The sequence below is a fragment of the Aulonocara sp. 'chitande type north' Nkhata Bay genome, linkage group LG8, assembly GCF_057382095.1.
Source record: "Aulonocara sp. 'chitande type north' Nkhata Bay isolate Kocher_YH1m ecotype deep benthic linkage group LG8, A_spYH_male_GT1.1, whole genome shotgun sequence".
NCBI lineage: Eukaryota > Metazoa > Chordata > Actinopteri > Cichliformes > Cichlidae > Aulonocara > Aulonocara sp. 'chitande type north' Nkhata Bay.
Genome location: NC_141351.1, coordinates 6,627,688 through 6,653,205, shown reverse-complemented (window position 1 = coordinate 6,653,205; position 25,518 = coordinate 6,627,688). Strand labels below are relative to the sequence as shown.

At 43.2% G+C, this 25,518-nt stretch overlaps 1 protein-coding gene across 1 annotated transcript; it reads left to right on the top strand.

The window, feature by feature from the left end:
- Positions 1 to 3,212: 3,212 nt before the first annotated feature.
- ubald1a (UBA-like domain containing 1a) lies at positions 3,213 to 24,756 on the top strand. The gene is made up of 3 exons (XM_086303004.1): positions 3,213 to 3,663; positions 4,300 to 4,359; positions 22,385 to 24,756. The coding sequence occupies exons 1-3, from the start codon at positions 3,556 to 3,558 to the stop codon at positions 22,706 to 22,708; spliced, it is 492 nt and encodes a 163-aa protein (XP_086159130.1). The 5' UTR covers positions 3,213 to 3,555; the 3' UTR covers positions 22,709 to 24,756.
- The last annotated feature ends 762 nt before the right edge of the window (positions 24,757 to 25,518 follow it).

Sequence of the window (25,518 nt, the reverse complement as noted above, 5' to 3'; positions counted from 1 at the left end):
GGATATCTAAAATGTAAATATAGAAGCAGTTTGGGTCAGCTTCTGTTGTTTAATTGTGATGTGGACTATAAATCAAATAGATATTACAGCATAAAAAGGATCAGACATTTCTCATAGTGCATGTTTGAGGTATACTTTTTCAAACCTTCCCCCAAGAAAAAGAAAAAAATATTTTATTTAACGCAGTTCAGTGGGCTGCATACTGAATTTAGTGGATAGAAACAAGGTATCATGCTAGTATCGATCCAATACCGTGTTAATATCGATACTATTGATATGTGTATCTGTCAATTGCCACTGTTTGTTTTCTGGTGTTCTGCTCAGTGATGCATCACCACAGGTTCAGAGTATTCACTGGACTCTCATCAGACAGAAAAAATGAATGGATGGTTGTTTTTCTGCAGGTTTTGTTTTGCCCTCCAGGGAGTTTAAAATTATTTCTAAAAGGTTCTGCAAAATATGCACAAAATATTTTAATACTTTAATCAAGTGGCAGTATAAACCTAGATCTGTAAAGCCTAAAGTGATATTCATTGATTACTGTATCATTTTATGCATGCATATGTTTAGAGTAAGGTGCATAGCGCTTTCACACACACTGTGAATATTTTAAAATATGTGTGTGTGTGTGTGTGTGCTGTAGTCACATTCTGCGCAGGTTAAAAAACATTAGAGACCAATGTTTTTCAACTGTATGCAGAAGAGCATATTTGAATCATGAGGAAGCACTGCCTCCCCGTGGACCAATTCTGCATTGCACCTACAAACCAAATACAGGTAGAATGAATGGAAGAAAGCAAGCACTGATCACTTTCTGTTGGGGTACACTTTTCTTCCCCTTTTTTATTGTCACAGGCTCACGGAGTATCATGCAAAACTGTTTTGCAAAATGTGTGAAAGACTGGGACAGGGTTGGCAACGTATCTTTCTCTTGAAACATTGGATGCAAGTACCTGGGAATGTGAGGGAAAAAAAACTGTAATTAAACCTTGCATGTTACATCATTAATGGCATATTGCATGATTAATGGTCAACAGAGGCAATTTTACCACTGCTGTGGCCTGCATGCATTAATGATTTTCCTTAAATCCTGGGAATATTTTCAACAGTATGCAGAGCTAGCTAAATCTCTTCCTCCTCCTCCTCTGACTTACTTTAGCAACACATCTGCGTGAAGCTTGAACATTTGGAGTCCAGAGGCCGACAAGAGCTAGCACCAGCAAGCCCTTCAGGCTCTACAAAGCTTGTAGAGCCTGTGCATGTAGGCCAGGTGTCACATCTCTTCAAGGAAGCCTGATTTCTATAATGTTTCAGGTTTATTTAGGATCTTGACAAAGGGCTTGCTGGTGAGACAGGGAAATGTTTGTACAGCTGTCCTTATTGTTGCCAGGATTCCCACTGTCCCTCAGCAGAACCAAAGCACACATCTCAAGGGCTGAGATGTGTGCTGAGTTCAGTAATTCCCTGAACTGAAGTCCCCCACTTTGACTCAACAACCTAACATTACCAACATTTTGTTTTTAACACTGCAGGTCTTCCTGTATCCTTAAAGAGGACCTGTTGTCCATCTTCTTATGTCCTGTAGTAGTATGGAACATAAGTCTACATATACACATATTAAACATGGCTTAAGCTTTAAATAGTCAGTAATAGTCAGTTTTCTACCCATTTAATCTATGCCATGCTAAAACTTCCAGTTTCAGACAGTGGACAGACAGAAGTGCTGCATCACTGCACTGCCCAGCATAATATAAATAAGGATCATTTTCATGTGTGAATCACACAAACAATCTAAGGATAAAAATATTTAGAAATGATAACAAAGGATCTCAGTACTGTAGCTGTACTTTAACTTCAGTTTCTTTTTTTAAAACTTCCTTTGACCAGAAGGTGTCTCTGTTTCCACTCTTTGCTCCATCAAACAGCCACAGCTGCTACAAACAAATGTTTACAGTTTACATCCATCCATTCGCTTCCGCTTATCGTTTTTCAGGTCCGTGGGGGGCGCTGGAGCCTATGCCAGCTGTCTTAGTGCGAGAGGCAGGGTACACCGTGGACAGGTCGCCAGTCTGTCGCAGCAGGGCTAACACATATACACAGACAACCATATGTACTCACATTCACTCTCTTTGGGCAATTTAGAGTTTCCAATTCTTTGGACTGTGAGAGGAAGCTGGGGAGAGAACATGCAAACTCCACACAGAAAGACCCCGCTTGATGGTGGAATTGAGCTCAGGACCTTCTTACTGTGAGGCACCGTGCTGCCCTTACAGTTTACACTTACCCACAATTCCAAGCGCCGTGTGTGATATCCGAAAGCTTGTTTTACACACAGTCTGCACTAAATCCGATGTTTTAGAAGTATGCTGCCTTTGCACACTCTAATCCGCCCACGTAGTTGCTCATTTATTGCCTTTGACTTAAATGCTGAGCGCAAACCAGACGGGAGTGTTTCCAGTCATTTAATCGGCCCAGTGTAACTACCCTAATAATCTATTGTTTATTCATTGTCACAGAAACCAGGACTCGACTGCGTTCTCACATTATTTCATATTAATTTCATTTGTTTAGAGATTTGAAATTATACCCTCATTATTGTGGTAACGGATATCTACTGAATAACTACATGTGGATTTAAAAAACAAAACAAAACACAGTGTCCTGTTTACTAAAAATAATGAAATGCTACCGATTAACTAACCTGTTGGCAAGTCCTTGGGCAAGTGAAAGGGAAAAAAGGGGAATTTGCCCTGCAACCCATCAATGTAAACAGAGACTGTTTTTTCAACAAAGGAGAAATGAGGATGCGAAAGGCTGTAGTACCGCCGCAGTCCGCACTGATACGCTGCGGCACTGATATGACACACACACACAAACACACAAAAGTGAGAGGTAGTTTTGTGAGAAACTGCCCAGAGAAGACACGACGCTATTCACCCACGGCTGTCGACTGTCCCGAATTTAACTCGGAGCGATGTAATTGGCGATGGTGGATTTGTTTACCATATTTGGCGAGGTAGCGACACAGCGAGCCTGGGAATTGGACGAGAGCGGCCGTCATTCACAAAAAGCCTCGCCTTCTGGAACTTTACAAACAAAGCGCGTGCTCACGGGATTTGTAGTCCAAAACAAACCCTTTCTGAGATTCCTGCGGTGTGAGGTTAACCCCCGTTCGCGACGAATTTCGCACTGTGGGTGTGCCGTGTTTTCAAACCTTTTTACAAATGTGAACTGTTTTCGTTTAATGTGCGCGTAGGTGTCAAAATTAACCGGAAGCAGCCGGATAAACACACGCCGAAACGAGACCCTTCCCTTGCGGCATACAAGTCCCACCGGCGGTGCTCTCACGTGATTGGCTGCGTGCTTTTGTCAATCAAGTCTGGTTCCTTCCACTACCGCTCCTACAGTAAATATTTGTGTTTGCTCAACCGGCTGTAATGGTGGACGACTGAGGCAGAGGGAACGGAATACAACTCGAGTGAAGAAAGAGGAAAAAACGGTCGAAAGTCTGCTTCAGAGCCAGCCGCCGCGAGTAGGACACGGGCTTCGTCGAAAATGGATGAACTCAAACATCAAGTCATGATTAACCAGTTCGTCCTGACGGCGGGTTGTGCGGCAGACCAAGCGAAGCAGCTTTTGCAAGCGGCACATTGGCAGTTCGAGGTAAAGGAGTGTGGGGGGGAGCCAGAAAAGAAAATAAAGCTCGAGCGGCTTAACGTTAGCAGCCACACGGCTAATGTTTACGTCTCACCCACTGCTAGCTTTCATTTAAGCGTGTCTGCATACCCTTACCCATATTTATTTTTTAATTTTTTATGTCTTTTAAGCTTTTTAAAACTAAACAAAGCGCTAGTGTTACCCCCTCCCTCTTTTTTAATGTGGCTACTTTCATGCTATAACTTTGGCTGTATTTAAAGTAGAGCTATCTGTGCTTTAGCTGAAGTAAATCCGTTGAGAGTACACAGTAACGCAGTACAGCTATCCAATTAGACCTCACTCTAGATTAAATACTATAATCCGATACATGACAGCAGTGAACAGGCGAGGCTAGAGTACTATTACGCAATAAAGATGACCGCCGTGTTGTATCGACTAGCCTACAAAGGACTACTTTGGTACATTATAGTCTGCGCTCAGTCGGCCATAGATCAAGCTGTACTTTTCTTTTTTCTCTTCACAACACGCTCGTTGTATTGTGTCATAAAAACGCGCATTACAGCAGAAATTGCCCGGTAGCTGTGTTTCTTGCTTCTGGCTGCTGGTTAAAAAATGTCATTTGTTTTCTGTGTTTCGTTTTAGACTGCCCTCAGTGCCTTTTTTCAAGAAACAAATATTCCATATGGCCATCATCATCAAATGGTGAGTGTGAGGAGGATGAAGAGGAGGAGGGGGTTGATGACAATCTAGTTCTTCTAAATACATACCCTTCCTTCTTCTCTTTAGACACAGAATGTTGTTTAGGCTGGTGTCTCTTTAAGGCTACCTGCTCTGCTTGTTTTGGGTGGGATGGGGGCAGGGGAACAGCCCTTATAGGCCTAGAGATATGATGTTGTACTAACAATAACAAAGCACATGTCGGCCATGTTGTGAGCTTCCAGAAATAAACACACTAGCAGGCATGCAGCAGCTACACACACAAAGCAGAAGAGAGAGAGGAAGAGAGATTGTGTGTGTACACAAAGGAGGAAGAATGTTGAATGTTGGATTAAAAAAACACCTCATTTTTCATTGTATTAGCTGGACTGCATAACGGAAGGAAGGGCCTCTGTTTCTGAGTAAGCGAGAAGAGGAAAAAAAAAACCTCTTTCCAGGAAGACAGCTGCCTCTCTCAAATAGACCCTCGTGCTGCTGCTGCATTTGCCGTCAGTAATTCACCCGTTTTTGTCTCATTGCGTTGTAGCTGCTCCCCCCTCCAACACAGTGCACGTTACGGGGGAGACGAATCAGAGCACAGTTAACAGGAAGGCGTTTGTGCTGTAGGAGACTCTGTATACACAGACGCACGCGCACACACACACACACACACACACACACACACACACACACACACACACACACACACACACACACACACACAGGGGTTGAATATTATGAAACATGAGCAGTATTTGGGCTCTTTGCAGCAGTGCACTTTGGCAGCACACATGCCTTTGTTTTCAGCTGCAGTGCATGGCAGCTGGAAGAGCCTGACGTAAACGCGAGAGTATTGTTTTTATGTTATTTATTTTGGACAAAATTGTCCGCCATTATGTTTTCGCATTCTCTCAAAGTCATTAAACTGCTGATCGTTTTAGCCTCAAGTATATGGAGGAGGGATAAAAGAAAAAAAGAGGATTTGATATTTTTTTTATTGCATTGTGTTTTAGTGTGCGCTCGTGTGCATTTCTGTGCTTTTGGGTGGTACGTGTTCACATTGATCGCAGTCTTTTTTCTTCTTTTTGTTTTTAAGTAAATCAGCATTTTCGTAAGAGAGCACGACAGGCCTCCTTTATCATCTGATCACTCAATAAGAGCATCTCAGGCTTCCATTTAGCTCATGAAATGTCTCACTTTAATTTGCGAGTAAACACTTTGCCAAGAGCTGCCCTGTGCTGTGTGCCAAACGGGAGCTGAGCATGCTGCAGAGACCGGATGAGGAAAGTCAGAATGCGGCTCACCTGTGTGTCTATTGTGTTGTTGTTATGGATGTGATCTTGCATAATCACAGGTTCACGTTCCTCTTTTTTTCCTTTTGCATATCTATTTGCGCTCGCACACTTTTTTCATACACAGATTTGTATTTTGTGCATGCACAAGTGTGGGTGTTTTTGTGTGAGTCACAACAGTACTACAGCAGGGCAGCGTGTCCAACCTTGCTGCAGCTTATCGTGCCACAGCGTTCGTTGGTATACACACCTAATCCACTTTGCTCTCACTCCTAACTCCAGCACACACTCTCTCTGCCATGCTGTCTCTCTTCAGCCAGATTTGTGTTTTAAATACGGTCGTTTTTTTTGTGTCGCAATACAAACTGAAGCCTTTAACCCACGCACAGGCATGGGTTTGTTGGCAGCGGAGCAACACTAGGACGCCACATAGATCAGTTGGTTTACAGATGCCATTCGGTGAACTGATTTGTGCCTTTGTGGGTTTTTGTTTGGGGGTTGTTTGTTTGTTTTTTGAGGGGGGTTAAAGTCCCAAAGACAATGTGTGAGCCAGAGTAAGGTTTGGCGAATCATGTTCCTATCTAAATTTGGCGTCCTGAAATTGAAATCACCTCAAGTTCAAAAGTGCTGTTGTTTAAGAACATGTGTATTATCTCTAAACAAAGTGCTGGCCGATAAGGATTTATAAGCTAGCTTGAGCCTGATTTTTGTTTATCTGCGCTTTGGTAATGAATCATTTGTGCCTTCTGTCAGAGGGTTATAGCCCATATCAAATAGTGGGGTTACTGGGTCCACTCACCAGTACAATCTTATGTAATGCTGTGAATGCTGGAGGAGTTGGCTAAAGCTCTTGTCATTATAATTTTCTTTTACTGACTCACAGGAGGGCCTGGGTGTTGGTGTATCATGTTAAAGAGCTGCAATTTCTGCACAGACATGCATTTACCTCCTGTTTGTTTCTACATACGTTGCTGCATGACTCACAGAGTACACAACCACATGTGGATGCTATCTGCACCAGATTGTCCATTCATTTTTGTGTTTTTGAATGAAGTCATCAAAGCTTGCACCTACTTCACATGGCCTAATCACAGCCTAATCTGCTCTGTTTTGTGTAACCTCCTCCCAGTCTACTCCCAGATTTCTCCTCCAAGCGCACACACACTGTACATACAAACACTGCAACCACATTACATTCCTGCAGGATGCAATGCTTGCACTAACCCAAAATGGACCCTTTCACATTGACCGTAGCAACTGCTCCTGGTGCTCAGTGTGCACGGCTCACTATGTTGGCTTTTTTACAGATCCAACACACAACAGTTCTAGAAATGATTCTGTATTTCCTGTTTTATAACCATCCTCTTTTCAGCAGCCCTACAACAACATATCGTTTCGTTTCATTCACACTTGGAACGTGTGTTTTCTGGGTTGTACGTCTGTTGCTGCAGGCTGTTTTGATGCTAATTCCTCATATCAAATATTATGCAAATTCTGTAGCACCTCTGCCCGTTTCATATGTATTTAAGAGCCGTTCTGAGCTTATTTTTCCAGGGATTTTATAAAAATTAATTGAAGGTTTAAAATTTTGAGCTATTTCTCATTTACTGTATCGTTTGTCCTGTTAAAAATCTGCCACATCAGCGGTCAGTAAATCCTCACCCTTTTCATTGTCTTGTCTCATGACTGTAATTAACAGAAAATGATTAGTCATTTGTTTGAAAAAAACAAAACAAATGATTTCATGGGAAAAATGTACACGAGCAAGTCTGCGAAAACCTCATCATCAATTCAGTCATCATGTTTTCTGATTAATGTTGTCTAGACGGTGTGGTTCTTTGTGTGTCTTTGTAGGGCAAACACTGATGCTGTGTGTTCACACTAGTATCACTGTTTTCCATGATTAATATTTCTCAATGTAGGGCATGCACAAACACACATACAGCCACAATAAAGTGAATGAATACTCATGTGACCACAGATGAGGAAGTAGCCCAACAGGATGACTTCCACATGTGACCCCCATCATGTGACTAAGCCCAGCGCAAACTAACTAAGCCACAGAGCCTGGTTTATATGAGTATGTTTTTTGTCACTCACTGCTGTTAAAGGAAGTCTACTGAGGTCCTATTGAATGAAGTCAGGGCTGTGGTGTTAAAAACCATGTTGCCTTAGTAGGTCAGGATTAAAAAAAAAAAAAAAAAAAGGTCCTCAGGAAATATTTCACCCTCCCTTTTCCCCTTTGAACACATCTAAAGTCACGTCCTTTGTGACTGTCCCCTGTTCATGTCCTGTGGATCGGGCCTTGTCTCTTTCCGATTGTTTCTGAGTGTAATGGTTAAATACAAACAAAGTAACCTTCAAAACATGATTTTAAAGGCCTTTGAATAATTCTGCTCCTAAGACCAACTCATCCTGGCTTACATACTGGCAACACGATGCAGTCCAAAACAATGTGCTATATAGTTTGAATGATCACATTTTTATTGTTGCCTTTTGTTGCAAGCATCACGCGTGAGGTGGATGGAACCGATTTTATGAAGGGCAACGTTCAGCGCAGACTGGCTGCGTGCAGTGATGTAGAAAAACAGTCTAGAGCACTGCTGGGCAGTGATAAAAGTAGGTGTGAGGTTGTTTAAAGGCTGTTTCCCAGCAATATGAACACTCAGCAGGAGAAAAGAGGAAGGTTCTGTGTGTGATTGTGTGTTTGAGGTGGGTTTTTTTTTTTTTTTTTGTAACTACAAACAGTGGGTTTTCGGTGTCTGGGTGTGGCTTTAAAAACAAGATTTTTTTCGAAATCCCAACTTTTCCTCATCCATGTAAGAGCTAATTCCTGAGAAGTGTGCGGTGTGCTCATGCAGAAGAGCAGAGGTATAATTACCTCCATAAATCACTGTGTGACAACATGGACGACTGTCTACTTCCATTTCTCTCCCTCTCAGTATCTCAACCTGTATCCGCTCATCAGGAAAGGCTAACCAAAGTTAATCAAGGATGCTTGGACTGTCTCTTTAATGCCAGTGAGGAATGAATGAAAACGAGCAACGCTGGGTGTTTAGCTTTGGGCTGAAATGAGGAAATGGCATGGCAATGCCAGGTATTTGGGTGGAAGATACAATAACAGAGTTAACACAAAGCTGCTTTGTGTCTCCGTCACAATCAAAACAGAGTGTCCTCTGTCCTGTTACAGACATTACTTACAGAAGTGCATTAATTTTAAATCCAGTTTGTTTTCTCACAGCGTTTTGTGATGTCATGTGTTCATGCTATGTAATCCCATGGGTGTGCATGCATCAGTGTCTCAGATTGCAGAGTTAATCGTGTCTAGATCTGCTAATGTTGTTAACGTGTGTGTGTGTGTGTGTGTGTGTGTGTGTGTGTGTGTGTGTGTGTGTGTGTGTGTGTGTCTCTCACATAGCCATGCCAAGCACCTAACCACATCAGAAGAGGCTTGGCCTGTGCTCTGCATGCTCCAGCATGTTGCCCTGCATGTTTCCAGGAGAACAACTTCCCAGAACCCTTACCACACACACAGACCCACAAACACACACAGAAAGACATGCATGCAGCTACACACACCCAAAGACACAGGAACTTTGGCTCAAGGGACTCAGGGAATGGGAATCCATGTGGGATGGTTGTGAGGACCAGATGTGTTTATGAGCGGTCGAGTTAGATTGGGTTTCACTGTTTCTAAGAGTCACAGGGTACACACACACACACACACACACACACACACAAGTTAGGCATATGGCTCAGAAAACACAAGCAGCACATAGCACCCTTGTGTGTTGAATGAAGGCAGTGTTGCCACATTGTGTCTGCCCTGTTTTGCTCAGGTGGCTGCAGCACTGCAATCAGGCTGCGGTCAGCTGATTCTCAGCCATGTATCGCTGGTACTTAGTCCTGCTATTCCAGCGGGGTTCTTTCCGGGCCATATCCATCCCTTTCCTGCTTTCCCGACTCGCATTCCTGACCTTGAACTCATCACCAGTCTCTGATCTCTTTTGCTAGCTAGCAGTCTTGGATTTAATTGAAAAGTTAACAAATTTTGATGATACTTGATTTGCAATAATTTAATGCATTATTTTTTTGGTAGTATTGTGAACAGGAATTTTGGATGGAAGATACACTTTGTGTTTTGTATGGAGCCAACACTTTGAACATTTGAACATTGAGCATTTTTTTTGTGTCTTAATATGTACAAAGGCTTTTAACTTCAGCATACTGATAATGTCTTTTTTACACTTGTAGTTGGCGTTATTGGTTTGCATCAATACTGATAACAAAGATCTGACATGTGTGTTTTTGAGGTAAAACAAAAGCTAATTGTGATGTATCTGAGTATGCACAGCTTTAAGAAGGGTGTCTTTTAGGCAGGCTGAATCCGAGTGCACCTGTGATTGGTTCTCTGTCACGATGACCTTTGGCCTAATTGTTTCCTTGCCAAACTCCTTTTTCTAGATATGAGTTCCACTGAACACCTATTGTTAGCCTGTTGTAAGGGGCACAGTGTGTGCAGCTGGTCACACTCCCAGTTCTCCCGTATTTGTATTTCTGTTGCTGTTATCTGACTTTCATTGCTTCTCACTTCTTTGTTTCTCTTTCTCATTCTCCTTCCTTATTTAACAGCGTCATAACACATGCACACCAAAACAGAACATCCGAGCTAATGATCAACGGAATTTCTCTGGAGCACATTCCAGACAGAGCTCTGTGCGAGTGTGTGTACAGTATTAGCTCACATGCATATGTTCAAAGAGTCAGCGGGACTCAGCTGCTAGAAACTGAGGGGAGGCGATGGTCACTTGAAACGTTCAGCGGCACCTGTTTTGCTTCCTTTATTTAGTTCAGCAAAAAAAACGGCCAGATCTGACGTCCAGCCACTCCCAGAAACCCCAACTGTCACCTCATTGTTGGTAAGCTGTGCGCTGGGATGATAAAAACAGAGAGAAGCTGCCTCGCCTGGTTTAGTTTACTGCGATAGTGTCGATAGGATGTCAGACCTCGAATACTAAAAGAATCTACAGTTTCTTTGAGTTAGCAAATGGATGAATGGAAATCCAGTTGTTTGGAGTTTCTCCACTAGGTGCAAGCGATACCTGAACTTTGAGAAGCATTTGTAGGAGTATTATAAATGTGTCAGGTGTGACAAGCAAACCGTTTTTGTGCTGTCCTTGGTTTCATAAAGACTATTGTGTCTAAATGGTCACATCCTCTGTTTAAACAGGCAGCCTGCATGTTTGTTAAATAGCAGTTTTAATCACACGGCTTTTCAATTAACATAAAATCCTCATTAGCATTTCTACAAACATGAACAAAGCAGCTATTTTATATTTACTGATTTAGCATCAGAACCAGAAGAAGCTGATTTTAAAATGAAATGCCCGTTTATTCATTTTTCTTCTTCATAATAACGGCACTGGGACCTAACTACTGAGCTGCAGCTTCAAAACAAAAAACAGTAATGGCTCACACATAAGAACACTCCCTATTTAAACATTTAAAAGGCAGGCAGGCAGAATCATGTACTCTTAATGCAGCAATGGGCTATTCAGCGTTTTCTGCTTTTTTCTGTCTGCCCTCCTTTCCATTTTGTTTCAGCTTTGTCTTGCCAGAGCTCCTCCTGCTGCCATTAGCCTTTTAGCCATTTCTTCCTCTCTATAATTTCTCTTCAAGATTTATGTTGATCCATCTGTTTGTGTTTATGGTTTGCAATGTCAAATTACAAGTAAATCTGGTGTCGAACATCAGTAATTAAATGAACTTAAAAACAGTGATTTTATTTTATTTTTTAATTTTTGCTGTTGTTGTTTTTTGTTTTAAATTGGGCATACTTTTGTTAAACTGTCGTCATGTTGAGGTTACCCCGTGTTTTAAAAGCATGCTATAGTCAACACTAATTCCAGCTCCCAGTCTCCACACTCTGCCAGCAGTTTAATAAATTAAGGAGGCATTTCATGTCATGTTGTTGTTCTTGGCTTTCAAGTTATAAATACTTCATGTCAGAGATTAATATCCATCCTCTTTTGCAGTAGTGTGCGTGGTCTCTCACAGTGCTGCAGTGTTCCTCACGAACGGACACAGATCTGTGTAGTTTAAAGCGGCATTTTTTCCCTTACAAGTCCAAACAAACACAATACAATTAAAGCGAATGTTTCACAAAGCATACACACTTCTCCAAACTTGTGTAATGTAAATAAACCTAAGACTAGTCCTGACCTGGTGTTGCTGGGAATCGCACATCTTCCCACACATCCAGCGCCTTAGAGCACTCATGCACATCCTGCTGTTTTCTTTTCTGCAGATCCAGAAGAGCACATTTAAGATCTGTGTGGTGGGGCGTGGTCTGCGGTGCCGTGCAGGGAGGGCGGACGCACCTGCACGGCATCCTTAATCACGCCCGCCTAGTTAAAAACACGGGGACTCAGGGGTTTGGAAATTGTTGTGGTGAGATGTGAATAAAGATGGCTTTGAATGATACTCCGTGGTCCCGCCGTGCCTTATTCTCGCCACATTGGTGCCGAAACCCAGGAGGCAGCACGGCGGGTCCATATCGGAGCCAGGGAATGGAGGAGCTGGCCCAGAGGGAGGCCGAAATGGCGGCCGCCCAGCGGGAGCAGGCGGCGGAGGTGCGACGCCAGCAGGAAGAGCTGCAGGACCAGTCTGAGCGCCACCTGGAAAGGATTGGGGAGCTGGCGGCGCTGCTCTGGGCCTGGGCGCCACCCCCACAGGTGTGTCTCGAGGACAGGGAAGCGGTGGAGGAGCCGCGTGAGGCACCTCAGCAGCCGGAGGTGGCAGACGAGGCGCGCGGGGATCTGCGCCTGCCGGAGGAGGGGGAACAGCCAGGTGAAGGGCTGCTCCTGCCGGGAGTGGTGGATGAGCCGCTCCAACCGGAGGCGGCAGACGAGGTGCGCGAGGGTCTGCGCCGGTTGGAGAAAGAGGAGCTGCACGAGGGGCTGCTCGAGCCGGGAGTGGCGGCGGAGGGAGCAGTAGTGACGGAGGAGTCGCGCTATGGGCTGCTCCAGCAGGGAGCGACAGCGGTGACGGAGGGGCCGCGCAAGGAGCTGGAGGTCCCAGTGCCAGGGGAGCTTGCTCGAGTGGAACTGGCGAGCGAGGCGTGCGCCACGCTTGAGATCGCTGTGCTCGCCAGACCGGCCTCACCACCACCAGAGGCCAGTACACGCCACACCTCTGCCCAGCCACCTGTGAGCTGGGGCTCACACTTGTGCCGGCCGTGCCGGGTGCACCTGTCACGTGTCCGACTTCCGAACCAGCTTTGCCTGCGCCGCTGGATTCGCGGGCGGCCGCCTGAACTCACACCTCCCCGTCGCTTGGCCGGGGCCTGGGGGTGCCAGCTGTCCGGGCTGATTCTCTCTCCCACTGGCGGTGGGGGAGTAGGTTCGGCCGGATGGCTCCCCGGCCTCAATCGGGCGATGGGGGTATGTGGTGGGGCGTGGTCTGCGGTGCCGTGCAGGGAGGGCGGACGCACCTGCACGGCATCCTTAATCACGCCCGCCTAGTTAAAAACACGGGGACTGAGGGGTTTGGAAATTGTTGTGGTGAGATGTGAATAAAGATGGCTTTGAATGATACTCCGTGGTCCCGCCGTGCCTTATTCTCGCCACAATCTGTAACTGGAAGCTGTGAAACAGTTGAATTAAGGCTAAGCACCTTTTTTATAATGGCATTGTTTGAAGACAAACAGCCAAACCCATGGACCCTGAATAAGATGCTCCTAAACATGAGTCTGATAGGAGCATGCAGGAATAGCCTGTCGTAAGGAAAGGAATGCCAAAATGATCCAAGGAATCCTACACAAGTGTTTGGGATCATTTGTAAAGGAAGTTAAATTTAGCGTACCTTTGTCTCAATGTTTGTAGATATATTTTGACTCGGTGTTTCCTAAGGATTAGCTGCTATTACAGTACAGTATGCAGACATGCATGTGTGCATTATTAAATGAATTGACAAGCAATACAGTTTAAGGTGCTCCTCTGCAAGTTTAAGCCAAAAAACTTGGTGACAGCTAAATTACACTTTAGTGGAGTCAGCTGTCTCTCCATTGAGTTTCTCAGCATGCAGATGAACTCCACCATCTTAGACTGTAGCTGGAGATGGAAGTCCTTGTGCTGTTTTCCTTGGTGCAGCCACACGTGAACCAGTGCTACACCGCCTTTCAGCTCAGTGTGGCTTGCAAAAAGAGACTCGCTGGAGATCGAGTCTCCAGTCTACCCTAGTGCCCCCTCCCACTCCCAGGAGCCATTACAAGTAGATGTCTGAATCACTTAATTTGACTTCTTTTCATGCTACAAAGGAGCAGTGACTCCACTTCAAGCTAACTCCAACTGTCTGAGCTTCTCACCCTTTTAGAGGGTACAGTTTAGGCTGTGCCATAGGAATCAATCCACTTCACTGCCCTCATTAAGATACTGTTGTCAGCTTTCAAAATAGCCCTCAGACTTGACGTGATATAACATTTTTTGACTATGAAACTGAACACTTGCTGTAAATATTAATGTGCAACAGATACATTCATAAATCCTAATTATCTAAAAATGTAAGAAGTTATCTGAAACAAAAAGCTGATTTTAAAAATTCATTTTTGGACGTGATGCACTCAGAAGTAATTTGTTTTTAGGTTAGAACTGTGCGTTCACATATATATGGCAAAGAGGATTTGAGCAGAGAGGATTTGCACGTCAGCTCTCACTATTCGTGTGTCTCTCAGATCTCACAGCTGAGTTTGCTGCGAGGGCTGACATAGAATGCGTGAAGTGTATCCAACAGGTCGTAGACAGAAGGGAGACGGGAAGAAGGAAGTGAGAGAAAAAGAGGTGAGAGAAAACGGATATGTCATAGACTTGCACTAATATTCACTTCAGTGGAAAACCATGGAGAAAAAGAAACTAGGATTACATGTCATGTGTTGCTGTCGGGCGGTGTGTTTGCGCAGGCTTTAATTTGGTTTCTTCCATGTTTAGATGTCTCTGTACTAGAGCTGGGCGATAGAACGATAACGATATGTATCGCGATATAACTTTTACTCGATAGAGAAATTAAGCTATCGCGATAGACCTCGCCGCTCTTGTCCTCTTAAAATAAAAAAATAAAAATTAAAAAAAAGGTCAGCCAATCCAAACTAAGTAGCGCAGAGCCGAACCAATCACAGCCGCAGCGTCACGTCGCGTGACTTGTTACGTACAGCACAAGTGCCAAGCCGCACGTGTGTTTGTTTGGGAAGCAGCCAGCGGGTAATGGAGCCAGCGCGTAATGGAGGAAATGAGTGTGCCGACTAGAAAAATCAACCGAGCGTGACCGAAGAGAAAACAGATGATGGTTCCAATGCCGGAGAGATTGTCGAACGGAAGAGCCATAGAAGTTCCGTAGTGTGAAGGTATTTCGGCTATTTCAAGTCTGACAAAAAACAGAGTAGCGTGCACTGTAAATTGTGCCGAAAGCAAGTCTGGAAATACAATAAACTGGTGCATGCGTCACACTGTGCGCCACGTTATGGTTTCGGTGAAATGAATTTCTACAATACTGTTACTGTTAATTCTACTCTCTGCAGTGTTTAAATGCTTACATATACACACAGTTACTGTCCGTCCACACATACGACTCGGTTCTGCTTCTATGCCCCAGCTTTGTTTACTTTTTCCCACCGAGGCTTCTAGACTTCTGATTGGCCAACATTTCTGCACGGTTAGGAATCTAGCGCCACCTGCTGCTTTGGCATGTTCATAGCAGCGTTTTCCTTCATTTCTGCCTTTATGTGTGGACGGGATTATTTTTTTAAAACGAAAACTGAAAATCTCCGTTTTCAAAAATACCCGTGTACGTGTGGACGTAGCCTCAGTCTCTGACTGGAAGCGCTAATTCGTCATTCGGCTTTTGTCAGACTAAAGTAACTGTTAAAACTGTTTGAAAAGCTCAGCTATACAACAAGGAGAGATTGAGAATTTCCTTTTAGTTCTCAGTTTATTTGATATTGACAAAAGTTAGTCAGTTTTGTCTGTTCTTCTGTAAAACAAACTAAGATTTATTTTTAGAATTAATATTTTGTTTCTAAGTGGAATTGACAATTTAGTCTGTTTCGTTTGTTCTATTTTGAAACTTAAACGCTTTAGCGGCTGCCTTTTGTGTAGTTTGCAATATTTGCCTTTATTTATCTGAAAAAGTCTCATGTTCCTTAAGTACATCTACCCTGTTGAACTTATTATGGGAAATAAATATTTAAATAAAAACAAGCTGCTGATTATTTCACATTTTACTTGTGAGCAACGGCACATTTAAATCTTACAAATATAGTTATTTGGCTTATATCGTGATAGATATCGTTATCGCCTGAAATGAAAAAAACATATCGTGATATGAAAAAATCTCATATCGCCCAGCTCTACTCTGTACGTGTATGTTCATGTTTGAAGGAAATAGACGAGTATTATTTGCTGTACATGAATATGAGACATTGTCTCATCAAAGGAGTGTTTGTTTGCCTCGGTTAGATTAATGGAAACAAACGGATGACGTTTCATCCGTTGCAGAATTTGGCTTAAAATCAGTCGGCTGGGCGGAAAAATCCAGAGAGGCTGAAAAGGGGCTGTGCGTGTGTGTATGTGTGTAAGTGTAAAAGGTTAATGTTACATGGAGGTGGTCGGTTAGGGTCGCCACTTGCAAAATGTAACCAGACCCTGAGCACAGCTTTGAAAGAGGATAAGCATGTCCTAGCTTTCAGCCTGCCTGCATGGCACTCAGACACACGCACACACTTGATATTTCTGAGGAATGTCTTTGGTTAGACTGGAAATAACTTCAGCTCATCTGTGTTTGTGGACACACACATGCACAAAATGAGGAGGTTTACGTAGCTCCAGCGCAGGCTCAGCCCAGGCGTCTTTCGAGCGATCGCTGCCAGTAAGCCATACGTTTCTCCTCAAACGGTCTTGAAGAGAGCGAGAGTGGACGAGGCCGGGCTGCTGTGACCACAGAGTCTGCCTCAGTCCCGTCCCATCAACGGGAGATCTGTACTGCTTCCTCATAACAACCGTCCCCATGGCAACCTCTTTCTGTTGGCTCTGTTTTGAACACAAACTGCTTCTCGCTGTCTGTTATTCCTCCCCGTCTCTCCATCTGTATATCTGCTACCAATAGCCAGACCTCTGTGCTGTAGCACTTCTTATGCTGCTACTTTCACTTAAACACACAGTCTGCTGTCTTGAAGGTTGTCGCTTTAATGCAGCAGTAACATGTGCTTCTGTTTCGAAACATTGGCTGTCTGAACAGATTCGACTTGCAGGAATATAAGCTAGTATTTTACTCTTTTTATTTTGGGTTACTGATTTTTTTCCCCCCTAGCTTCTTAACCCATTCAAGTAGTTTCACTTATCTTAGCAAGTTTACCTCATAGAACTAAGTTAAGTATCTCATATTCTTAGATATCTAACAAGTATTACTATCCCTAACTGAGCCATTCGAATACTCGAATGATTCCCATCCTACTTTACTTAAATGCGCATGACACAACTGCAAACCTCCCATGCAGACACATTTTATGTCAACATGTGTGTGACAACACGCACCCCCTGTGCGGTCTCACTTAAATGTTAAATTGTTGTACAATGACTGTTGCCTGAAAAGCACAAGAGCAACTGTGCAAGCTGTTTGCACATGTGCAAGCAGCTCCTTCACAAAGAAAAGACACTTTCGGCCGCTCCCTAATTTTCCAAGGGGTTAGCGCAAGAAATGATCCACACATTTGATTTGGCACTGGATGCCCTTTATGATGGAACGCTCCTGTTTATCCGGGCTTGGAACCAGCATTGGGATTACGCTGGGTTGTGTTTCGTCACAGTTTCAAACCAGGGATTTTTTTTTTCCTTTTTAATATCAGGTGACTGTGTTAACCTGTGCAGTTATACTTGCATCTCATCTTAATTAATTTTCATTTTAATAATCACCAAGAAATGCAAAGAAATGCATAAAATTATAATTATAAAATTATAATATTTTATTTACCATTACCTTATTATCTGCCACCTTTGCTGTTGTGGAACTTACCAAGAGATTTCATTCATCCATAGATAGGGGTTGTTTTTTAGTTTAGTTTTTTTGTCTCTCTAACAAGAGAAAAACAGTTATTTGATTCAGTTTAGTTTTGTTTATATACTGCCAAACCGCAACAACAATCACCTATCACAAGGTATTTAAGTTTGTAAGTTAAGACACTACAATAACACAGAGAAAATCCAACAATCAGATGACTCCATTGCATTTGGCAACAGTGAGAAGGAAAAAATTGCATTTAATGGGATCTCTGCAGATGTATGTCATATGAGCCACAGGTCAAAAGGCCTAAAAGGTTGTATAGATTAGTTTATAACCATATTCATGGAAATCAGAGGTGTATGGATTTTTTTAGTTACATTTATTCACCTTTTGTTGCATTTTTAACTTAGCATATGCTTACTGTGTGCGCCCGTTGCTTGTTCAAGGACCAGCTGGATTTGAACCCTGGCCTAAAGACTCCGGTCTCAGCAGGTCTTGCAGTGTTAGTCTGTCCTTGAGTTAATCTGCTACTTAATACACTTGAAGAGAAAACACACATTAATCTGTTGCCTCAGTACGCTTCACCCGAGCCATGCCTTTAATCTCTGTAGGATGTGTGAGAGTTTACCTCTGCAGGTGGCAGGTCTGATGTTTTCTTTTTTCTCCCCACTCTAATGCTCTACACATAAAGCATACCACTTGTTGTCTGGAGACAAAACAAAGCCTAGCTGTGCTAATATCATATGGTATATCCCAAATTTGGTATGGAAGACTTCTGTGTGTGTATATAGATGGGTGATTGTGTGTTCCACTGTAGCAGTAGTGACACTGACAGGTCTGGGCGCTGCTGAAGCTTTTGTAAGTGTGAAGGTGTTTAATAATCCATCAGATCCAAACTGAGACATCCTGGCAGAGAAGACAGCTGCTGTGATTTTGAAGCAGATCCCCATGCCTGTGGGTCGATATCGTCTATGTCCAAGGTCTCCTGCAAGGACGACGCGCGATGTTTGAGGCTTTCTGTTTATAGCTGGTGAAATGTATTGTCGCATTGCTAACTGCAGGTGTATATTTGTACCTGCTTATGTGTGTGTTTATGGATGAGTGAGTCAGTTGCAATGGTCTCAGCAGACAAGCGCAAAGGTCACGTGTCAGCATTTTAATCCTCATTTTTCATTCCTGAGAAGAAGGAAAAGGAGGCATTGTTTTTTACCTGAGTTCACACGCTCACCGTGAGGCTTAAGAAATCCCGGTAGCACAGGAAGGATCACAGAGGTCACTTCAGCATTCCAGGGTGTCTTTTTACTGCAGGAAGCGGCCTCGGAGACATGAGCCAGCGTTTCCTGTCGGCACAGTGGACGCACTCACCTTTCATAGCGGTTTGCCTCTCAGAGAACCTCATGCTCAGGTTGGCCCGTCCCGGCCTGGAACCTGCACATTCACAGGACTAACCTGCAAGCTACAGCACTTTTAGGGGGCAAGGTGGTTTGATTACAGTCCCAAGGGGAATAATGGTGTTCCTGTCACTGTTTTCTTTTACTTTTCCCTATGATGGCTGTTTGTGTGCCAAGACTATGTGTCACAGTCTGCACATCCTGGGTGGTGGAGCTCAGGGCTGATTAGATACCACAAGCTGCCCTGAGTTCTGGTCATCAGCAAGGAAAACATTTTTTTCCCACCTTTGTCTTGTTAGCATTTTTGTTTTGTCTGATATCCATGTGTCACTGCAGCTGTTATTCCTCATAGCTGATTCATGGAGCCTGTGACTCTACATTCTGGGAAACTTCTAAAACAACTTCCAGTTAAATATGAAAGAGCCAAAAATGTTGGATATTTTGTTTGTAAGTGTTAAGGGGGGAAAAAGGCTTGGAGGATGATTATGGGAAAACTGGAAGTTTGTATTCAAAGTTCCAGTAACACCATGAAGAATGAAAAAGGGAACGAAAGATGTTTTTATAAAGCTGGTTAATTTGAAGAGTGGTCAGTTCCTAGCATATATCAAACAGTAATTTTCCTCGAGATGCCCATCCCAGCTCAGTCATACTTAAATAAATCCGGTGTTATATAATGCCGCTCCTCTGTGTTGCCAAGCTGTTTTCTTCCATTGTTCAGGCACGATGATTTAGGGTTATTTAGTCAAGCAGATGCTCGCCCTGCCCTCCCAGCCCTGGCTCTTATTTTTAGGTGGCGACGCTCCTGCCTAAACAGGGCTCCACCTCTGCTTCTCCCGAGGAACAGTAGGTTGTTGTTTTTCCGGTCATAAACTGAGGCTGGGACAGTGAGTAGGAAGCAGGTCATGAAGCAGTACGCGAGAAGCTGCGTTAGCGAGGATGATAAAGGCTTTCTATTTTTGATCTGCCAAACATGTTGTTTACATGGCCTGGTAACTGCAAGCTGGTTGGCACATGGGTGTAGTGTGTGTGAGTGTGCGCACACTCTGGGTGGCCACTGAAACAGCTCTTGTGTCACTAAAACAATAACAGTGCTGACACAGAGGAGGGTCAGAGCTCAGGAGTATAATAAAGTCAGGTAGACTGTGTGTGTCTTTTATATAAAGGTTTATATAAAGGTATATTGTAGTTTTTATTAGCACCTGTAAATGCTTTTACAGGTTCAAGTGGGGTATTTAAGTAAAGCTTTTAAGACATTAACAATAACTAAAAAAAGACCTCATCTCCTAGTTATATGCATGCTGATTACTGTGAGCCAAAAGCTCAGGTCTGCTCTAAGCTCTGACTTTTTTCCCACCTGTTGAGTCTGTGTGACATCAGATAGAGAAGATATTCTTAAAATGGTCTTCTCAGGCACACAGTCTGATCACAGTAACCCCTTTAATCTACTGTTTAAACCAGGGGTCCCCAATCCCAGTCCACGAGGGCCGGTGTCCCTGCTGGTTTTAGATCTCACCTGGGTCAACACACCTGAATCATATGAGTAGTTCATTACCAGGCCTCTGGAGAACTTCAAGACATGTTGAGAAGGTAATTTATCCATTCAAGGACACATCTAAAACCTGCAGGGACACCGGCCCTCGTGGACTGGGATCGGGGACCCCTGGTTTAAACCTGTAGTTTGTGAGGGGCAACCTATCAGAAGCAAGTTGCCATAAAGGGAAATGGAGATTGTTCTTTTCAGACAGCGGAAGAACTGAAAGGCCTGCACTGGGGCCTGGTATAAGATGAATAACGATAATTTTGACCTGTGAATCATGAAGTAATAAACACACAGAGTTCAAAATGAGAACATCATGTGCACTTGTATGCTTTTTTTTGTATGCGTCCACAAAGCAAGATCAGCAACCTAACCAAGTTTATTTGGTCTGCTAAATCAAATTGGAGGCCCTTCTAGAGATGAAACAGGAAGTGGACCTAAACAGCAGGCCGTTATGTTATCATTAGGACCCTCGGCAAGAAGCAGCGAGTGGCTGGGATTCCCCCTAAATTCCCTTTCAGTTATGTAAAACAGTCTGCCTCTCTTGGAGGAATAACTGCCTTTAAGTGCTGTTAAAGGCCACTTCTTATGTACATTTATGGAATAGGGCTTATTTTTATTATTTTTTTAAACTATAACTGGCATGTGCAGCTACATTTTTCTGCACCACAGCTGCACTGGTGTACAGCGAACTGGGTACACGAGTTCAGTTATAATATGAAAGGGAAAGCCTCTCTCTGGTCCTCCTTTGGCAGAGTTTTGTAGAAGAAATCATTAGACACTTGTGGAAACACTGGAAGTAGTGTTAATACTAAAGCACAAGTTATAGTGTCACAACTCAAATTGTGTCACTCTCTCAGCAGACTAAACTGCAGTTTGTTTGTTGTTTTTGTTCTTTACTATATTCAGTCATTAAGTGTAGAACATTAGAAAGTAGTGATGTTGTGTTTCAAAGAAGAGAAGCACAGATTTACACGTGAGAGGTTGGAGTGGTGCTTTCTCTGGCTGTTGCCTTGAAATAATCAAAACTGTTAACTAACAGTATTACAATAATATATTATCTGCTGTTTAACTGAATGATTTATTAACTTTTGAGGTCTGCTACTAATGCCAGGACAGTTTGTCCTTGCTTGCAGTTGGTTATACGTTATACAGTTATTATACAGTTTTGCAGTGTGACAGGGTGATAAAGCAATGTTGAAATTCTCCTGCAATTCAGTTACTGATGCACTGGAACCCAATTTGAAAAATCATAAAACCTGAAGGCACAATGTGACTTTACTGATGACTTCTGTTTTTTGTTTTTTTGTGTGTGTGACACCTATCAAATGAATGCCACGTTTACTGATTTGCAGTAAATACAGAGGAACTGAGAGCTGGGAAATAAGTGACTGCACAAGAAATAAATGGAGATATTAAAGTTCAGTAACAGTGAAAATTCACATATAAACTGACACCACAGTGCAGAGACTACATATATCATTCCTGCTTTAGCCTTTTAGTGATAATGTCAGTTCCACAAATAACATGATGTCTCACAGGTTATTGTATTGCAGTGCAGTGTGATTGTTATTTTTTTTTTTTTTTCTGACGTGTTACCCCCTTATAAATAAAATTCGTTTGCTGCCCCACCCCCCATCCAGTTGGTTTCTGCCTGAAATGTCATTTATTAATAAACCACAACAGCTCTGTGAGGATGTGTGTACTCCTGTTTTGGACTCCTGCATTGATTGTTGTTGTGTTTTTTCCCTCTTCATCCTCAGATGTGCACCCCAGCCAACACACCAGCGACGCCCCCCAACTTCCCTGACGCGTTGACTATGTTCTCCCGGCTGAAGGCCTCCGAGAGCTTCAACAGCGGCAGTGGCGGAAGCCCCATGGCCGCCGCCATGGCCACCTCACCTCCACCCCACCAGGTTGGCGGCTGGGGGGTCTCATCAAATGTACCTAATGTGCCGCAGCCTCCACAGGGACTCTGGACTCAGGGGCAGCCCCCCACACAGCCCTGCCCAGCCTGGCCGACGGGAGTGAACCCGCATACGGGCGCAGAGCAGAAGGCTAGTGTAGCAATGGAGGCAGAGAGATGAAGGCCGCATGGGACTGAAGAGCCCGCCCCCCCCCCCACACTCCCATGTTGGAGAGGGGAGGGAAACGGGAAATGAATGTGGGAAGGGGGGGAGGGGGGTAAATGGCTAGAAGTGGGTTTGGGATTTCCCCCCACCTCCCAAAAAACAAAACAAAACAAAAAAAACTGATGATATTGAAAGAGACAGATTCTACGCAAACCAAGAAAAACTCAACGTGGACAATTTGAAGAGGAGAAAACCAATGCAAACGTCAATACAGAAAAAAAAGAATAAAAAAAAGATACGCACACATAGTAATAAGAGAGCAACTGAGATCTTTGTTAGTTTTTCCTAAGTAAATGCATAGATAAAAGAAATATTATTGAACTAAAAAATGAGAAATGGAAAAAAAAAAAAATCGTCACGCCCAAGGAATCTATGTGCAGTTCAAGGACATTCGAGGCAGCAAACATCAGTTTTTCATTTAGTTTCTTCTTCTTTTTTTTTATCTTTTCTGCCGGTGTTTTTCAGCCACTGGTGTTTGTGTTTCCGCAACAGTCTTTGCTGCATGAGGAGACGGGACGTGCGATGCAGTTGTTTTTTTTAGTTTTTTTTAGATTGACTCAGAAACCATCACGCACTTGAGTGTGAGCGTGGACGCATGTGAGCAGATGTTCAGTTTGTAATCAGAAATGTACACACACACACACTTTAGGCTTTTAGAGGAAACACCTCCATACTATCATCCCCATCGTGAAGGTGGGACTTCTCTTACCTCACCTGGTGGTCACCTGACTTCTTTCAGCCAATCAGGGATTCTTCTTAAACCAACTGTTGCCACCGCTGCCGCAGGACATGTTTTTAAAAGGTTTTCTTCTTAAAGGCAGCAGCCGCTCTGGTTTATGCTCACTGATCCTCGCTACAATGGCTTTTCCAGACACAGATTTAAGACCTGGACTCAGACGCCCAACTGTCCACTGTATACATTTGTTTTGTTTTGGGGTTTTTCCCTTTTTTTCCTGGAGATTCTGGTTAGTACAAAAGGAAAAAAAAAATCATGGTTTAATATCGTTTCTAATGCTGATTGTTATGTTTTGTTAATGGGTAAAGGGAGAGGTGGCTTCAGAAATGGGTGGGATTTCAGGTAGATTTTTCTTTTTTGGGGGAGGGTGGTTGAATCAAATGCAGCTAAAATGGCTACAGATTTAAAACAAACACACACACATGACTACTCCATCTTTGTAAACCGAATTGCCACTTTGCATGATGTGTTCATAATGTGTAACATCTTTTGTAGCAAACATACATGAGGTCGAGACATGTTTCGGGGAGAGGGGTGGACGGAAAGGTGACGGTGGGATTCCCAAAGGTAACTGAAATGCAATAGATGTCTTGCTGTAAAGGCAGAATTGGACAAAGGTCTTAGATGCGAGGAGGAAAACGAAATGGGTGTGAGACAGCGTCAGGAAGCCCACCACGGGCAATATGGGGACACTACAGACTACTTTGAGATATACAGTATATATAAATATATATACATACCCTCAGATACTGTACTGTGGAGGGGTTTTTACAATATTTAGGTTTCTAGTTTTGACCAGTTTCGGTCCATTGATACTGCTGAGGGGGACACTTCAGGGATGACCCTGATATACGGCAATATTTTAAATGCAGGGTCTGCCCCTTTTTCTTTTTTTTTCGGATTATTTTTTACATTCATTAAAGATAAGTAAGAAGAAATATTTTGAATAGCTGAGGGACTTGTGTTTTTAAAGGCTTAAAAAAACTCATTTGGAAAATAATGGCTATAATAATGAAAAAAAGTAACCAACTTCCATTTTTTTTTCGTAGACTAAACCAATTTTTAAGTTCATCCTTTCTCCATGCTTCATACTTTATTTGGTAATATCAGAGCGTTTCTGGGTGGGCCTGTTCCTAAATGGTTTCTCATGTATGTTCCCCCCTGCCCCTTGTATGACTGTATGAGACCATTCCCACAATATTTGTGGACTACCTGATAATTAACTTATCATTTTTGTGAACCTAAATAAATATTGTATGTCAACCTATTTGGGATGGTTTACTTATGTGTGCATGAAAGCTGAGAGAAATGGACCTGAGGCCTGTTAAGTATTCAGCATAACCAGGATATCTGGATTTACTTAGCCTAACATCAGTGATCAGGATAAGCGGTCGGAGGAAGCTGGACGTCAACTCAGTAAGTTAACCCAGGGTTTCCAGTGTGTGTTGCTATGCACTAGAAGGCACTAGAAGCATTTGACCAATCACAACCACAGATAAATCTACTGTCATGAAAGATGGCCGCGCCTCCTCAGGCCTGTTTCTGCTGGTGCTTTCCTGTTAAAAGGGAGTTTTTCCTTCCCACTCGCCTAGTGCTTGCTCATGGGGGATGGTCCTCTGATTGCTGGTGTTTTCTCTGTATTATTGTAGGGTCTGTACCTTAAAATACAAAGCGCCTTTAAGCTACTGATATTGTAATTTGGTGCTATACAAATAAAATTGTCAGCAGAGCAGCTCGTCTTCCATTAGGGGGTAAAACTATGAGAATCATTTAAAATATGACAAGGGTTACGTGCATAATACAGACTTGTAGTAACAGACAAAGCAGCAGCAGGAGTGTGTGTGAGAGAGGAAAAGCTCTCTGTGTTATAAGTGTGCAATTTAAGCACTCTGGATTTTCTATCCTTGTTTGTAGAGCACTGACCATTTGTAGCCCATCATGGGAAAAACAAGTTGTCTAAGACTCCATCGCTGACATTATAAATGCTACTTAAACATTTTAGATCAGAGATGAGTCATTTTACATCATG

Bases quoted from the DNA above. Each gene is read 5' to 3' on its own strand.
- ubald1a (XM_086303004.1), top strand. From the start codon at position 3,556: ATGGATGAACTCAAACATCAAGTCATGATTAACCAGTTCGTCCTGACG. The intron at 3,664-4,299 runs GTAAAGGAGTGT...GTTTCGTTTTAG, and splicing joins CGGCACATTGGCAGTTCGAG to ACTGCCCTCAGTGCCTTTTT. The intron at 4,360-22,384 runs GTGAGTGTGAGG...CTTCATCCTCAG, and splicing joins ATGGCCATCATCATCAAATG to ATGTGCACCCCAGCCAACAC.